The 16,979-nt window shown below is 41.0% G+C and overlaps 1 protein-coding gene across 4 annotated transcripts in view; it reads right to left on the reverse strand.

Annotated features, from left to right (window-relative positions):
- Positions 1 to 16,979, reverse strand: part of wasf1 (WASP family member 1) — a 50,145-nt gene that overhangs the window by 8,180 nt on the left and 24,986 nt on the right. For 3 of the 4 annotated variants that reach the window (XM_035144120.2, XM_035144117.2, XM_035144118.2), the window contains exons 4-6: positions 10,823 to 10,976; positions 6,514 to 6,631; positions 1,090 to 1,173 (exon numbers count right to left, since the gene is read on the reverse strand). In XM_035144120.2, coding sequence (XP_035000011.1) covers positions 1,090 to 1,173; positions 6,514 to 6,631; positions 10,823 to 10,976 — 356 coding nt within the window. The remainder of the gene's footprint in view (positions 1 to 1,089; positions 1,174 to 6,513; positions 6,632 to 10,822; positions 10,977 to 16,979) is intronic. The other variant, XM_035144119.2, reaches the window with a different exon arrangement.

Raw genomic sequence — 16,979 nt, forward strand, 5'->3', positions numbered from 1 at the left:
GGCAAGAGGAGGAGTTGCTGTGTAAGCACTGTGACTGTGTAATACAGCAGTTATAGATTTATGTTATATACAGAATGTATTCTCATGTGCAGGTCTGAGCCCATACTCGCACCCAGTTGTACAGTATGAGTGTACCTGTAAGTGTGTGCTCTTGTTAGCGTCTGTATTTTTTGAGTGCATGTTCAATGTGACCCACTCAGCAGAACTGTTTCTGTGTGACCCCCGCAGGGAGGCCCGCAGAGGCCAACGACCACTGGACCACCACACTGCTGACCACAACACTAACCCCTCACACCACACCTCTACTGCTGCAGGTCCATTCTGTACGCACCTGTGCTGTACTTAACTTGAGCTCGAGATTAAATTTATTTAAAAAACAAATGAATTTAGAGAATGTTGCACAAGCTACTTGATTATAATATTGAAAGTAAACATTCCACTTTTTTAAAGCCAAAAGTGATTTGAAATCTTTGTTAGCAGAGAAGCAGATCTTCTTAAGTCTTAAAGATGATATGTAACTTGTTTTTGTAATGACAATTCAGTTGACATATTAAGAAAACATCTATTCGCAAACATGTCAGAATGTGATGTTAGTTCAAAAATCCAAACCCAACCAATGCCAGTGAAGCAAACAGGGCATCCGAAGAGGGATCGCATTCCAAAGCAATGTGCACTTATCTCATAACCAATGCTCAAAACAGTTATTAGTTCAAATGTGACACGTTAGTTTTCTTGTTGTTAGTGAAGCATCTACTCCATGGCTGTGTCCCAAATTTATTATTCTACTGTATCCTGTAGTAACTGTTATTCACAGGTAGGAGGTTTTAAAAATGCAGACAGGTGCGACTGAGACACCGTGACTGACCGAAATGAATGAAAATAGCAATTAGCAAAGTTTCCAGGGATGTAGCCAAGACACAGAGTGAAATACTGGAGGGTTTGTTAGTATCGGGAAGGAAGCTCACTCGTCCAGAGCAAACCAGAAGCGGTTAAGGGTGGAGGGTGGAGGGCTGCAGGCTGCCACGTTGGGAGCAGATGCTCCGACAGATGTGGTGGATTGGGGGTGGGTGGGGGCAGGGGGGGTCTTACCTCTGGGGTACCGAGGAGGGGAGGAGGGGTTTCAGAGAGGACTCTTATAAGGCCCTTGGGACACACAAGATAAGGCATTTCCAGCTGCATCGAGTTAGGCCAGGATCGAGAAAAGGTTGAGAGGAGCAAAGTCAGAGGAGGAGAGATACTGAGGGCAGTCTTTATTTATACAAACGTGAAACTCCATGACATTGGCAAGGCACTATTTACCACGGAAGCTATATGATAGAATATCACACATGATCACATTGTCTTAACATTGGTGACATTATATTTTATTTGTGTTTGATTGACATATAAATTGTGTCGAAGCTGTAAACACGTGTACAGGGAGCTCTCTGTCTTTCTCAATTTTTCTTCTGTTGACAAGTTCATGTACTCGTGATAGAATATTCTTGTAAATGCACTGTTTTCAATTGGTTTCATATTAATTTGTAAATTTGAATCTAAATCAGTCATTAATTGTTATTTCCAAACCATGGTCCTCCATCGCGTTCATTCTTGAACGTGAACTAACGAGTTCTAACGAGCATTTGAACGTTATTCTACGTAAGTATATTCTTTTGAAAAGAGTCTAGTATCAGAATCAGTATCAGGAAGGGAAAATGGTACTGGAACATCTCTACTTCAAAAGAAACTATCTGACACACTGCACCATCGAAATCTGATGATCTGTTTCATACTCGTCTCTTTGAGAAAAGCATCCAGATCACTCAGGCCCTTTAGCACAGATGCCACAATGACTTCAAAGTCGTGGCACGGCACGTCCTCCCATTGTGTCCACGCACAATTCAGATTATCACACTCAGAATCTTTGCCTTTGTTGTGCAGCTGGTTTATGTTCGGCCCTTTCGCAAGACAAGCATAGAGCCCAGGAAGATCGTTTGTAAATGCTTTACTTTGCTAACATGCAAATTGCTGCTTTAATGAGGTGTTTGCATGTATAATCTCAGTGGCATCCAGGATATTCCTCAGTCCTCGTGTGTAAAAATCTGCTGTTTAAGTAAAACAAAAATCTGCTGTTCCAGCCACAGTCATTAACAAGCTTCTCTTAGGTCAGAAACAGCCATTAAGGATTCTTGGTACATACTGTAGCTGTGCTGTGGACTAGGCTAATATGCCTGCATGCATATTCAGCTGCTGGATGATGGTAATCTTTGTAAACAAGATGTACTTAGTGTAATATTCAGCCAGAGCATCATGTCAGCATGTCGACATTTAACATGAAATCCATTTCTCTGTTTATTTGCATAGAGATATATTATGTATACTCTGAATGTCCACAAATACAAGTCATTCAAGTTGTTGCTACTGGAGTTCATGGATCCCTTACACTAATATATACAGTATATATATAAGAATAATATAATAATATTCTATTGATGAGCAGAAAGAACTCAAACAACATAATCAATCAACTAACTAACTTTAAACACGCAATCAATCTTTCTACAGATAATTTGCTACTATATAAAATCTAACTGCAATCATGACCATCATCACAGCTAAATTCAACAGTCTGAGGAAAGTCGGGAAAATTCTGTAATTATTTTCACAGGGTTTTTTATGCTCAGGAGACATTTTGGCTTCCTTAATTCTAGGAACAAAACCTGAGCATGTTCACAAGAAGTTTCCCTCTCAGCAGTTTATAAATTAACAAAGAGGCTTTTTGTCTTTGTTGGTTTGTGAACTTTAATTATCTCGTCCTTTTATTATCATTTGGAATGAAGTCAGGAACGTTTCTTCACCTGTCACAATGCAGGATTGAGTTTTTAAACAGCCTTGTCACCTGAACAAGCTGTCCTATTATCCTTTCACGTTGGACGCCTGCAGATTTTAATGAGGACTGGCAGTGATGCGTACTAGCTAGGGACAAATTTACAAAGCTTTTATTCCTGCTTTGGTATATATATATAAAAAACTGCCCGAGACTTTAATGTCAGTATTAAGATGCCTGTGAGCGCTGTAATGAGAGAGGAGGAGCCAAAGGGAATTCTCCACAGGGGACTCAAAACGCTGGAGACGAACCTTGATGTCGTGTTGACTGATCTCAAAGAGAGGCAGTGATGTTCTGTTCCTCTAAACGACTTCCTCGCTTTCTCTCTCACTCCTTTTTTGTCCTTCATGTATCTCTGGGACTCTCACTCTCTCTCCGCCTGTCTCCCTCTGACCCGCTCAGCACATATAGTCTACTGCTAATCCACTGAGGCCGAAGCTAAAACAGGAGCTAATGAGATTAAGACGCTGCAGGTTTCTTTTCCCCGACTCTCTCTACCCTGGGCTGCTCTTCGTTTATCAGCTAACCGATGTGTGCCGCTTTGGAAACCTGCCACTTGTAAATGTGGCTTCTGACTAACTTTTGACTTTTGACTAATTGGATAAGATGACGCGAAGGCACGATTGCTGAAATTCCTCCTCTTCAGACAAACAATGGTGATCTCACTAGTCTGAGCTTTTTTAATGTCGGGTGCCAATTTCCAGGTCTCTAATTTTGCAATGGAGAAATAAATTGCAGTGCGGTCTCTCTTCACTGCCAACATTTGAGTAGCTTCTTCGATACTTTAAAATTTTAACTTCCAACTCAGACCAGACTTTTAATCATGCAACTTTGATCACTTTGGGTTTTCTCCCCATCACAGCATATATTATACACAATTAAGAAATTTGATCTTAAACATAGATTTTTCTATTCGCTGTAAAATATATAGATGGACGTAAAGATACAAGACGAAATGTTAAGGTCGCTTAAAGGCTGGATTTATTTGAGGTGAATAAATCTGTTGAAAGAATTATTACCCATCCAACTGTATGAATTATAACTCGCTATAATAAATATCCTCATTGCCACTTAATTTATTGAGTCATTCAAGCTGCTCCTTCAACACCCAAAGCTTAAATATTTGATTTGCTGCAGTGTAAGAAGAAACTTGGACCTGAATTGCTGCCACAATGAATAGCATCTAAACCTCCTTTACTTTTTCAATAGCCTCAATGGGTGAAGTAATTTGAGAAACATTTAAAAGTCAGTTATGTGAAGCTTTTCTCTTTATTAAATATATTAAATATGTCAGACTCTTCATGAGCATGTTTACCAGTTGTTTGTGTACCTTTGTATTTATTTATTAATAACTTAAAATCTTCTAATTAGGATTAGGAATTAGGATGTTCACAGCCATAACTCTAATATAATATAAAGTTGCAAAAAAATCAGGGAGTGACAGAGTTAGAGTGGAGACTGAACAACCGGCAATAGGGAGGAGAAAAAGTCAGAGATAGCTGGAAAATTGTCAGGCACAAAATGTTTTGGCAGCCAATCTCAGACGGCTTTACACTGACTGACTGGCCTGTCAGGTCCTCAACGCTGCAGCGGCATCTCAGATCATGGTGGATTTGGATCATTGTCAATGCGTATGTTGGAAAGGTTTAAGCTGAAAATATGATGTCTATAATCAACTGGTGAAATAATAAGGTGGAGCACAAAGGTAATTACAGCAACACACAGGCATGTGCGCACACACACACACACACACACACACACACACACACACACACACACACACACACACACACACACACACACACACACACACACACACACACACACACACACACACACACACACACACACACACACACACAGGTTTGCACAGCTATACTTTTATTTTCATTCATTGTGTACAGCCTAATCAAAACCGTATCCCTAACCTTAACCATGAGCAATTCATTCCTTACCTTAAACTTAACCAGGACCCCAGAAATTACATTTAGCATCATTAGGACTGAGCTTTTGTCCCCATGAGGCCCACTGGTCCTGACTAGGTCAGTGTTTACACTGGGAAAGGTCCCAAAGAGGTAACAAATACGAGTACAAACAAACACACACACACACACACACACACACACACACACACACACACACACACACACACACACACACACACACACACACACACACACACACAGACTGTGACTCTGGCACATAACGATGATGTGGTAGAAACAGACGATGAGCTGATTAAGTGAAAATCTATCAATGCTCGACACACTAAATTTCACCCATTTGAGTGTGTATGTGTGACCAGAATTCTTATTTTCCACCTCTCGCCCTGTTAGTGACTGATTCTGCATGCTCCCCACACACACACAAACAAACACACACAACGTCTCCACACTGTATTTACCCCAATCCTCATTCAGACCATTTATCCACCGTGATGGTTACACAAACCAAGAAATATGTGTGCGTAATCCCTCTAATCCATCCCACTCTCCCTGCGAATGTCTTCTAGGTCTGTCCATGGGGTCCGTCTGACTGCCAGTGTGGTGAGGAGGGAAATGAACAAGGCTTTACGAGCCGAGCCCACCCGGGGCTTTAATTAGAACGAAATGAGTGGACTGAGCTCGGGCTACAACTGGCCATATCAAGCTAACCCTCTGCTGCAAGTAAAGTCTGTCTATCGTTACAAATGAGCTTTGTGTTTCGTTTTACGTTTCTAAAAAAAATCCATATGTGTTTATTTTCCTGTTATGAATCTGGCAAATACAAAAACCACAACATATAAACATCATTAGCTCCTCACCAACTAATTCATGGCTGAACTCGCCCTTTTGTTCTCTCTGCACCATTCCCACAATCATTAAAAACCTCATAACCAGCAAATTATATCCTCCTCATTTACATGAACCCTCCGCGGGAAAAAAATCACTCTCCTTATTCCTCATTGACATGACTGTAATAAGCTTTGATTGACTGCGCGGGAGCCGAGTGTGTGGAGCACGTCCTGCTTCCCACGCAAGGAAATGCAAGCTGGTGCTGATTAGAGCTCCTGATGCCGAGGGTGGGAAACCCCTCTCTTTTGAGTAAGAGGGGTGGCTCGGAGCTTTGCATCTGATGAGTTCGAGCAGCGGCGTATGGATGCAAAAGAGCTCTTTCATTTAATTGGAGTGTGTCTGCGTTAATCAAAATTAAACATACACGAGCTCATCAGACTACGCGCATGTGTACAGATCTTCCTCTCGAGGCTGTGTGTGTGCGTGTGTGTGTGTTTGTGTTTGTGCAGAGGCAGAGAGATGACGCACATTGAACAGCAGATGCTCCCATTAATTAGATGTAATGATCACACAAGTAATAACTAGGAGGGCTGACTCGAGGAAGACTTGATTAATCTGTGAGTGGTGGCTAATTAATGCATTAGTCAACATGGTGTGAAGCCAGGCCTGTAGATCTACCAGTGACTCAGTTTGTTCGAGCAGGATACACCAGTGGGTGTTTGGGTATCTGCCCACTACCCACCATAACCCACATAAACACCTCTTTTTATTTTTTTTCAGATAAAGGAGTCGACGACAGCCTGGACTGATGCCGATCAGAGAAAGTCAGATGTTCGCTGCCGGGTCCCTGTGCTCGTAATTATCGAGACTTACCTTCTGTTTCCTCCTCTCCTTCCTCTTGTCCTCTGTGTCCTGCAGCATCTTTTCTCTCCACAGGTCGAAGAAGTAGGATGGATTGGTGTAGAACTTCAGGCCCTCCTTCCCATCGTCCCTGTGGATGAGAAAAAGGGAACACGTCACATTTTGGTTGATGTTCTATTACTCTTTGCTTGAACAACAGCTAAAAATAACATCAAGTTAGAATTATAGGGGTATAGGACTACAAATATGAATACGGTTATAAATATGAATATTTGCTGCATTTCTTTACATTGTAGTAAACTGACCAGCTAATTTGAACTATTGTGAACAGTCAATCTGTTAATTGACAAAGTTATTAATTGGTTATAGATAATAACCCATATGGAAAATAATTGCTAGCTACAGCTAAAGATAATACAAACTTTGATTTCAGTTTTATTTTATTACAGTTTTAGTAATACAGCATATTTTACTATTCAACTTAATGTTGCTGACTAACTAATGTATTAATCAACTAATTGTTTTAATCGCTCAAAAAGGACAATAGGAAACTTACAAATAGGCATTTCCTTCTTAACAAAAATAAATATTTTACTTTGTCTCTTAAAATGCACAAGGCAGATACTGCAGGTTCAACAGAAAAACAGAGGGCAAGAGACGTGTTTAAAAATCCTCACGTTTCTCCTGCCCTTGCTTTTCTTTCAACAAATCACATCTAGCTAATGTCCTGCATTATCGTTCATTCTCTCTCATTTGTCTTCCTCACTCTCATTACAGAGGTCTTTGTGGATGGTGATCAGTGGAGGGAGCGGCGCGGTGATGATAGGGAGGCAAACGATAAAAACAAGCAGGTAGTTATCACATCCAAAGGTCCCCCTCGACAAGGAAATGATCGTACACAAACGCCCATACACGCTGCCTGGAAATGTCATTTCCTATCAACAGGGGGATGAGCCCTGTAAATTGTTCTCGTCCTTCTCAGTATAAATGTCTTCATTTCCACATTATTACATTACATTACAACTCCCCCTTTAAGCTTCAAAACAACACAAAGGAGTATGTTGTGCGTCCTGACTAAGGATGTAGCTACTGAAACTGAAACTGGGATTCAAACATTCACAATCTGGTCTTTGCTCATGTTACAAAACTCATTTAGTGATAGGGAAAAGGAGATTTCGAGCATAAAATAGCGAGACTTAAGTCACAATATTATAAGAATAAAGTTGTGATATTATGAAAAATTTGTCATAACTTTAGGCTACGTGCCATTTTAGGGGGGGATATCATAAAATCAGCCAGTCAGCTATGTTAAAACCAGGTAAGTGGAGCATCTTGTTAAGTTTTACTTTTAGTGTAGGTTTCACAAATAATAAAATACAAAATGTTGGCTCATCAGGACCACATTATCATAAGTACCGGAAATATTGTGCAACAAACTGTATCTGATCCATAGAAAGAACCACACAGGCGTGGAGGAAATGTTTGGTAGTCATCGAGCGAGAGGTTATCATTGGTTACATCTGCATGATATTCAACAGGGATCGTAGTTCCTCACAAAACGATGAGATTGATAATTGAGGTTTTGGATCAAGGAGGAGTGGATCTCCGACGAGCAAGCTTATTTCCTAGCGAATGTTCCTTTATTCTTGTAATGTTACAACATTATTCACATTAAATTTCATTCATCTTGTAATAGTATGACTTTATTCTCGCACACATAGCTATTTTATTGTCTTCCATCTGCATGTGTTACGTGACTTTTTGGGTCCAATCATGATCAAGTGATCCCGGCTGCAGCAAAAGTTAGGCTACCTTAATTAGCCAAGGATGTTTAACAACCCCCGAGATAAACATGTTTAAACAAAAGTTATGCATTAACCAAAAACTGTCTTAAAAGCTGAGCTCTGAACCGAACCGAATTTCTAGCCTCCTAATCCTGGTCTAAATTTCACTGTGAGCCCAAACTTGAACTCATGGTGCAGCTGCCAAGCTACGGGAGACAATTATTTGATGATGACAGCGATAGGAGCAAGAACACAAGAGCATGAAAAGGAAAAGCTTCAAACAGCAAGAGTGGAAAGTTTAATGATATGCCACACAACAAAGGGAAAGAAAACAGAATCAAACAATTGGATAAGGCAAGGGCGGAGATACAGCCGCTGTAGTGTGTGTATGTGCGCACACTGCGGGTAGTATTTGAGGGTTGGTGCATATAATTATGCATGGTAGTCGCTCTGTGTGTGTTTGAGGTGTGTGTGTGTGTGTGTGTGTGTGTGTGTGTGTGTGTGTGTGTGTGAGAGAGTGAGGGAGAGAACACAGAAGCTAAGTGTGGAAGTCGGAGCCTGAGGAGAGGAGAGAGACGAATGGGGAGAATAAAATGAGAAGAAAAGAATCATGAGGCTGCACGACAGGGAGAGAATGAATGGAGAAGCAACTGAAAAGATCAAAGAGCGGTATTTTATAAATTATGAATCATAAGGATGTAATGGTCGTCCGTGATAATCCTAATCAGCCATTCAGTGCAGAGGAACAAATCAGCTCTGCAGTCGGTACCGAATGAAGAGGAAACTGAAATTCATTACTTCCTCATAGAAACACCAAACGAGCAGAATATGTCACGTCACGACATTTTGTTTATCTGGTGACGATTTGCTGTGTATGAATGTTCTGCGTCTGGCAAATTACTAATTACAGCAGATATGTTAATCAATTAATTAGCCGACAGAAGATTTGCTGCAACAATTATGATCGATTCATTGTTTCTAAACTGTCAAAATTAGATTTGTCCATGTTCCATGTTACATGTTTAATATGCAAGTGACTGTTTTGGGGATGTGGATAGTTTGTCTGACAAATTAATTGTGACAGGCAACTATTGTGGAATTATATTATTATAGGTCATTAACCAAAGATAACTTAATAAAATATTGCCAGATTAACTAATTCAATTCATTATGTATTCATTATTATTTGGTTTCCTTACAACAAATGTATGAGATTTGCGATAGCATTCACCTCAGTTCTTGTTAATATTGTTTTAATCTGTGCATGGATGGGGGAGATGTTTTTATTGCTTTTATTATGTAAAGAACTTTGTGTTATATTGAATATAGTTCTAGTGCTTAATCCACGAGCAGCTGTGGTTCAGGAGGTAGAACGGGTCGTCCGCTAACAAGAAAATATCCTTGAACACCAGTGGTGTGGTGGAATGGTAGATGATCTGTATTGCTTTTATCATCTCTGTAGTTTGATCCCCAACTTCTCCTCTCCCCGTGATGAAGTGTCCTTGGGCAAGACACTGACCCCCCGATTGCCCCTGATGGCTGTGTGATGTGTGATAGACAAAGTGCTGCTAATATGATATATAAATGAGAAATTCAAGCCGTGTCGAGGTTAAAAACACAACAGAATAAAACAGCCTACACCTGCACCTGTCTCCTTACAGTGCCTGTGTAACACACACAGAAAATAAAGAGACTGCTTTGGGCTGAAACCTTCTTTAACAGGCTTGGTCAGGGCGACAGTATTAAGGGTCCCGTAAGACGCTTGGGGTGGAAAAAGAATAATTGAAGTGAGAGTGTAAAAAAGGAGTGAGGTGAGAAAACAGCAGGGTGAGAAAGCAGAGGGGTAAAAAAGGGAGGGAGTGCTGGTCTCAGTGGGCAGCAGAGCTTTTTATGGATTATTCATCTTCACATGTATCACTCTGCCTGCCCGGCTCAACCTCAGGAGCCAAGAGAGAAAGTCGGCCTGTTCTATATCAAGTCAAATTTCCTCAAAGTAGAGTTTTAAAAACCTAACAGATTTTGAAATCTGGTTGCATCCTAAACATAAGAAGGATCTTCACAGTTGTTCTCTATCATCTTAAACACGCCCACGCTACTTCAGGTTATTATCAACATAATCGTTCCAGAGGCAGCGACCCAAGTTGGGTTAAATCGGCCCCAAATTCCTGTGGTCTGAGCCCATCTTAAGTTTGTCTTTATCATCCGTGTGTGGTCCATCATTGTCACCATCGAGGCTGTGCTTAATAAAAAGCTTTTAAAGTTGCTGTCAGAAATATAACACTAAAGCTCGGTTCAAAAATAATTCAAGGCCATTTAGCTGAACACTGGGGAGTAATCATTCTGTCTTTGTGCCAATCCATTAAATACTAATTTAGTATTTCCATTTGAAAGACGGTGTGGAAACGTACTAATTCCCCTAAAGATCAAACTAGTTACTATCATGCTGGGCTCCATCATCACCATCCACCATCTTCTATAATAAGTTAAATGTACGTTCTGATGTAATTTGAGCATATAGTAGAGAAGTGAATCCAGACCTGTAGGGCGAGAGGATGTTGAGGGGCGGCGGCTGCTCGCAGGTCTCAAAGGTCTCCTGCAGAGGGATGGGCAGCGACGTGCGGTCGAAAAGCTGCTGGTCCTGAATAGTGGAACTCCTGAACGCCTTTCTCATGGTGATGTCCTGGAGAGACACTGTGGGGAAAAGAGGGGAAGATGACAAGTTATTGTCGTTTTGTCAGGTTCCCTGTGGAACAAGTCGTAGATGTACAATATGTTTACAAAGTGTGTGATGATAGAGAGAAAGACAATGAGCACATTAGACATATTTTCCTGACCTGTTTAAAGTCAGTGCAAGATTTCACAAGAGATACATGACAAATCCATTTCGGTCATATGAGGTGAAAAGATATCAAAAGTAAAAGGACATTTCAAATAAATAACAATTAAAAATGTAAAAGTAATAAAGTAGAATTAAACAATAAGATAAAAAGTAAAAACAAATAACACATGAAACACTTACGTAAATAATGGAGAACAATACAAATATTATATAGCTATTTAATAGGAAAGTAACAATAATATAAATTCAGCAATAAATAAAATAAAATAAACAATGTTCCCTGGATACACACGCACACGCACACGCACACGCAAACGCACACACACACACACACACACACACACACACACACACACACACACACACACACACACACACACACACACACACACACACACACACACACACACACACACACACACACACAAATCCACCAACTTTGCGTTTCTCTCATGAACACAATAATTACCATGCGACACCAACTCATTATCTCAATCAAAATCGACGTTGAGACAATCAACCAGTTAACAGTACGCAGAACCAAACCTATTAGACACCACTAAGCACCATCCCACGGGCTAACTCTTCATTGTTGTCCTAATTAGATGATTTTAATTCCCCCTCAAAGCAAACCTACACACGACAGCTGAGCGAAGCAAAGCTAAACTAAGTCAGATGAGACTGAGGTCATCTGTCAGAGGCATTGGGAATAACTGCCCTTCTTTCATGCAGGAACAGCTGACATTTTGTGAGGGCAGGAGAATAACAGAGGGAAATCGATGCTGCGCGGCTGAAGCTTTTCAGAAAAAAACAGGTTGCAGAAATTGCTGAAGGCGAAGAGGAAAGAAAAAAAAACAACAGAGTAATGCTAACCCTCGATCAGGTCGGGCCGAGTAAAAAAAAAAAAAACCCGACTTGGAAATAAATCTAGAGCGTTGCAACCAGATCTGAATTATACATGAAGGAGGGACAAATGGATACACTTTGCTGCTGCCCTGGGGAAGACTGAAAAAAGCCATGTGGCATTTAGAAAAAGCATTGTTATAGTTCGCTGTACCACATACAAAACTAAATCCAATACTTACCTTTAACCTACATAACACACTGTAGAGTTATTTAAAACTGAGCCAAGAAGACAACATTTGCCTTAATGGAAAAAGACAAACAAAGGTACTTTAGAAAAGGCAAAGAAAGGATCAGCTACAGAAATCTGATCCTCTTCAGTGCAGCGGTGCAGCTGGATAATGACTTCCACAGCCACCTGAGGCACTGAAGTATCACTTTTAACAAACACTATCAGGGAGCCAAGGTTTAGGTAAGTTACACTCCAGGACAGGGAAAAAAGGCCGGAGAATGCAAGAGGGAGATAATAACTGCATGGACACAGAAGGTAAAGTAATCGAAACAGGGGAGTGAAACACGGAGAAAACAGCGAGGGAGGAGTAATGTAAAATAGTGCAAGACAGTGAAAACGCATGAAAACACACAGTATCTATGATAGACACATACGGTAACCTGAGCAGAGCCGGGGGATTGGACTTCACAGAAAAACAGACATGGACCGAAAGCGCACAGACAAACACTGTAAACAGCATTCTGTGTTAAACAGACATGACCACAGGAGAAAACTAAGGGTGGTCGCTCCGTTTTCTTTTATCCTGTTGCCTCCATGATTCATGAAAATCTACAGGTCAAATTTCAAAAAGGTGCTATATGGGTTTTTTAAACATTGACATATTTGATTAATTACTCGGCCAAGGAGGTTGTGTTCTCACCCTTGTCTGTTTGTTTGGACATAAACACAATTACACAAAAACAACTGAATGGATTTCTAGGAAAGTTTGTGGAAGGACACAATATAGGTCGGTGAATAATTGATTGCTTTGATTGCATTATCAAAATTGACTCTTTGTGCATTTATCGGTTGTTAGAGATAAAATGGAAATAATAGCACATCTGAATTGTATGGTTGCACAGTAACAGTGTGTGTAACAATGGTAAGAATGGTAATTATTTGGACAAGTATGTTTCCTTATCCAAATAAGTTTGACTAATCCATCAGTTTGTTTAAAACTTGTCCAACCTGTTTAACTGCAGCTGTTTCTTCACCCATCTTACTTCTTATTGATGCTGCAGCGTTCCCACACCCCAGCAGTTAATTTGTGAGTAACATAGCATAAACTAAAAAGATATCACTCAAGTGGTAATGAGGTGGAATTATCCTTTAATACCTACATCATGCTTCATTCTAGATCAGCAGCATAAGAGGTAGGTGACTAATGATGACAAGGGCAAAAATCAAAGCCACAGCCGCATGAGAATGAGACTGTCCACAGTAATCACAGAGGAGAGAAATAATAGGGGTAAGATGGTGAGATCAAAAAAGGTTAGGTCTATTTAGCTCCCAAGCTGAGGACGTGAGAAGGGAGATATGAACTTTGAAGTGATCCCTGTTTTGGATGGTTTAGTAATACTGTAGAGCATGTCACTTATTTTTGCCTATGCAAGGTCAGAGTCAAGGTCGGGATGAGCAACAGGAAACTACTTATAAACTGACAGAATACAGTATAGAGAACTATAACACCCCGTCGGAGGGCCAGAAGTACCCGGTGACCAAATGGTGTGTGTCTATCTGGTGTTACTCTGTGCTGAATGTCAAACAAGAGCACAGGATCCTGCCGCCCCGGTGCGTTTAGAGGGAGCGAAGGGCTGTCACATGGTGTGACAAGTAAGTGCAAAAGTGAGAAACAAGATTGGGCCACTGCAGAGGTGTGTGTCAGGATGTGTTTGATGCAGAGCGAGGCGACTGTAAAACCCTGCCAAGCAACACTCAGCGCCGAGAGAGGCACACTGCACTAATCAATGCAGGCAGAAACACACACACACACACACACACTCGCAGTGTATCAGTCAAACACAGATGGATATCTTAACATGATGTTCTACATGCTAATTACAAAATGTGTTTGCGACAGGATGAGTCAGTTAGTGTGTGTGGTTCTGTGTGTGTGTGTGTGTGTGTGTGTGTGTGTGTGTGTGTGTGTGTGTGTGTGTACTCGTTTGTTTTCAAGCATAAACACTGAACTTGTCAGGACCAGTTGACCTCATGGGGACCAAAATCCAAAGCATTAGTTCTGAGGTCCTGGTTAAGGGTTAGAGGTACGGTGTGAATTGTGGTTAGCGTCAGGTTAGAATTGGATATAAATTGGTCATGGTTGAAGTTAGGGTAGAGATTAGGTTTACACAAGTAATTACTATGGTTAAGGTTAAAGTAAGTCTCCAGGAAATCTGCGTAAGTCAGTGTCCTCTGAAGTGTGTGTGTGCGTGCATGTGTGTGTCGGGTGGAGCTGCACCAGGTTTAGCAGCAGCCTCTGATCTCAGCCTGTGAAACTCCTTATCGGGGAGTGAGGGCTGTATAGTTTATCTCTCTCTCTCTCTCATATCTTTCTCCTGGACAGATAGCATCTCGCTAAAAACACCCTCAATCAAAGCGAGGCGAGGAAGTTCTTGTGACACATGCACGCACACACTCCCATCTCCTCAAGCCTCGCTATGAGTTTCAGCGGAAATGTATCACGTCTTCCCTCTTTTCATCCCCTCGCTCATACAGATGCAGTCCTGCACAGAGCCGGTAAAGATAAGAAGAAGGCAAAGACCAAGCTGTCTTTTAGCATGCAGGCACACCTCTCTCTCTCTCTCCTGTTGTACTTCAATGCAAATGTTGCCCTATATTTCCCCCCTCTGCGTACTTCTGCCTGCAGCGCTGAATCGCTGTTACCTCTCTGCGAGGTTGAAGAGCAGAGCAGGAGATAGGTAAATAGACGTGGAAACATGCAAATGAAGAGGAGGGAGAGGAGAGAGCACAACAGAGACTTTGCTCCAACTCAGTTTTTGCTCCTTTCTGAATCCTCCTTTCTTTTGCTTATTATTTGTCCTCTGTGCAAAATGAATACGTTTATGCCGACCATCTGCTGTCAGCGCTGGGACATCGCATAAGGGCAAATGTGTTCTGAATTATTGTGTACAAAGTGTGCGGATGCCTTTGAGCCATCATGACCACAAATTATACTTTGAATCTCTGAGGCATGAATTTAGCTATTTTCCCAAGTCCCTTTGCCAAATGGTGAGGAAGAGACCAAAGAGACACATCTGATCGTGTGTGTGGATATGAGTGGAATAAAGTCCTCTGCAGCTGTATATGTAGATCTGTATTCTATAGTTTATAACTCTATTCTGTGGTATCAAAATCAAATGTTGTTAAATATTATGATCTTAAAATAAACCTAATTCTTGATTGGCTTGTAGATTGACGAGGTATTATCTGCAGTATTTTTGATTTCAGAGAATATTATTAAGCTATTAAAACTAGACAATCATGTGAAGGAATGTTTGGCCTTTGTATAGGTATTTGCTCGCCTCAGTGCCATTGTAGTTTACAATTTATCTTTATATAAACTGTTTGCATATTCCTTTGTTAAGCCTTTTTAACAGTTGTGTAAGTAAAGTTTAATTGAATAGATTAGAGCGCGACAGAAAGACAAAGAGCCAGATGAAGAGGGTGGATAAAGAAAAGTAACGTGCCAGAGGTAATAAGACTCAAGGAGAGTTAACAAGCACCAAAAGAGAAAAAACTGAAGAGAAAAAGAAACAGTTTGCCAATAGAAGAATAAGAAGGAACCTCTTACATCAGCAAGGACTAAAAGAAAAAGGATGCAGATGGAGAGACTATGAAGTACATAAAGAAGTGGTTAGAGCCCAGAGGGACTCATGGTGGCTTTGTGGCCTTCCATAATGGCCTGCAATGCAATGATATAACGGAGCCATTACATAGGGGATACAGGCCATTAGTTTGGCTGGCTGGAGTGATAGGGGGAAGAGACGCTGACAGCACACAAATAGCATCCACACAAGATGGAGGGGGCACGGAGATCAATCAGAAAGATGAGAGAGAGCTGGGGAGGACAACACAGATAGGAGAGGTGTGTTCGGAGGGGGGGGCGAACAATACCCTTTAACGGCTTATGGGTCAGCGGGGTGTGGGCAAGGTGTGTGTGTGCGTTTATGTGCAGAAATCCACGTGATAAAGCACTTTTGACCTCGACCACTGCGCCACCGGTGACACCGCATACATCACTCCGGCCATCTCTCTATCCCACATCTCTCTGACCTTCAGCTAAGCATCCTTCACGTCGTCCGGCGTCTGTGCCCTTTTAGGCTTTAGACTACAGTAAAAGCACGATTCACTTCAGACGAACAGTGGTCACAAGTTGACATTCATTCAAAATGCATGAAAGACACTTCGATGTCTGTTAAAGCTTCAGTGAGACACTGCGGCTTTCATCATGAGTGCTGCAGGGAAGTTTTATATCATATAAGAGCCTGTCGCTGAGTCGGTCAATATGAGCCTTTCGCAGACATATTGGTCTTCACATTTTTGTTTGCCAATATGTAAACTTATATTTTACAGATTTTACCAAGAAAAGATGTGCATTTATATTCCCATTCTTTTAAATATTATTTTTTCTGGCCATTTCTTTTGCTTACTTACAGTACTAGATTTGCTCTTAATCATTCAGTAACAATGTCATTTAACTGCTCTCATCCTGGTTCACATTTTTCAAGTCTACAAGGACGAGGAGTTTATTTTTGCTGAAATTATTCAATGTCAATAATAATTATTACCTCCACCAATGAGGTTACATTTTTGTCTGTGTTTGTTTGTCTTGTACGTCTGTTAGTTTGTAGAATTACACAAAAACTATTTGACGGATTACCATGAAACTTGGTGGAAGGATGCTGTAAGGGTCAGGGAAGAATCCATTAACCTGTGGTGCAGATCCAGATCAGGGGGCAGA

This window comes from Hippoglossus stenolepis, chromosome 20, assembly GCF_022539355.2.
Source record: "Hippoglossus stenolepis isolate QCI-W04-F060 chromosome 20, HSTE1.2, whole genome shotgun sequence".
Classification (NCBI taxonomy): domain Eukaryota; kingdom Metazoa; phylum Chordata; class Actinopteri; order Pleuronectiformes; family Pleuronectidae; genus Hippoglossus; species Hippoglossus stenolepis.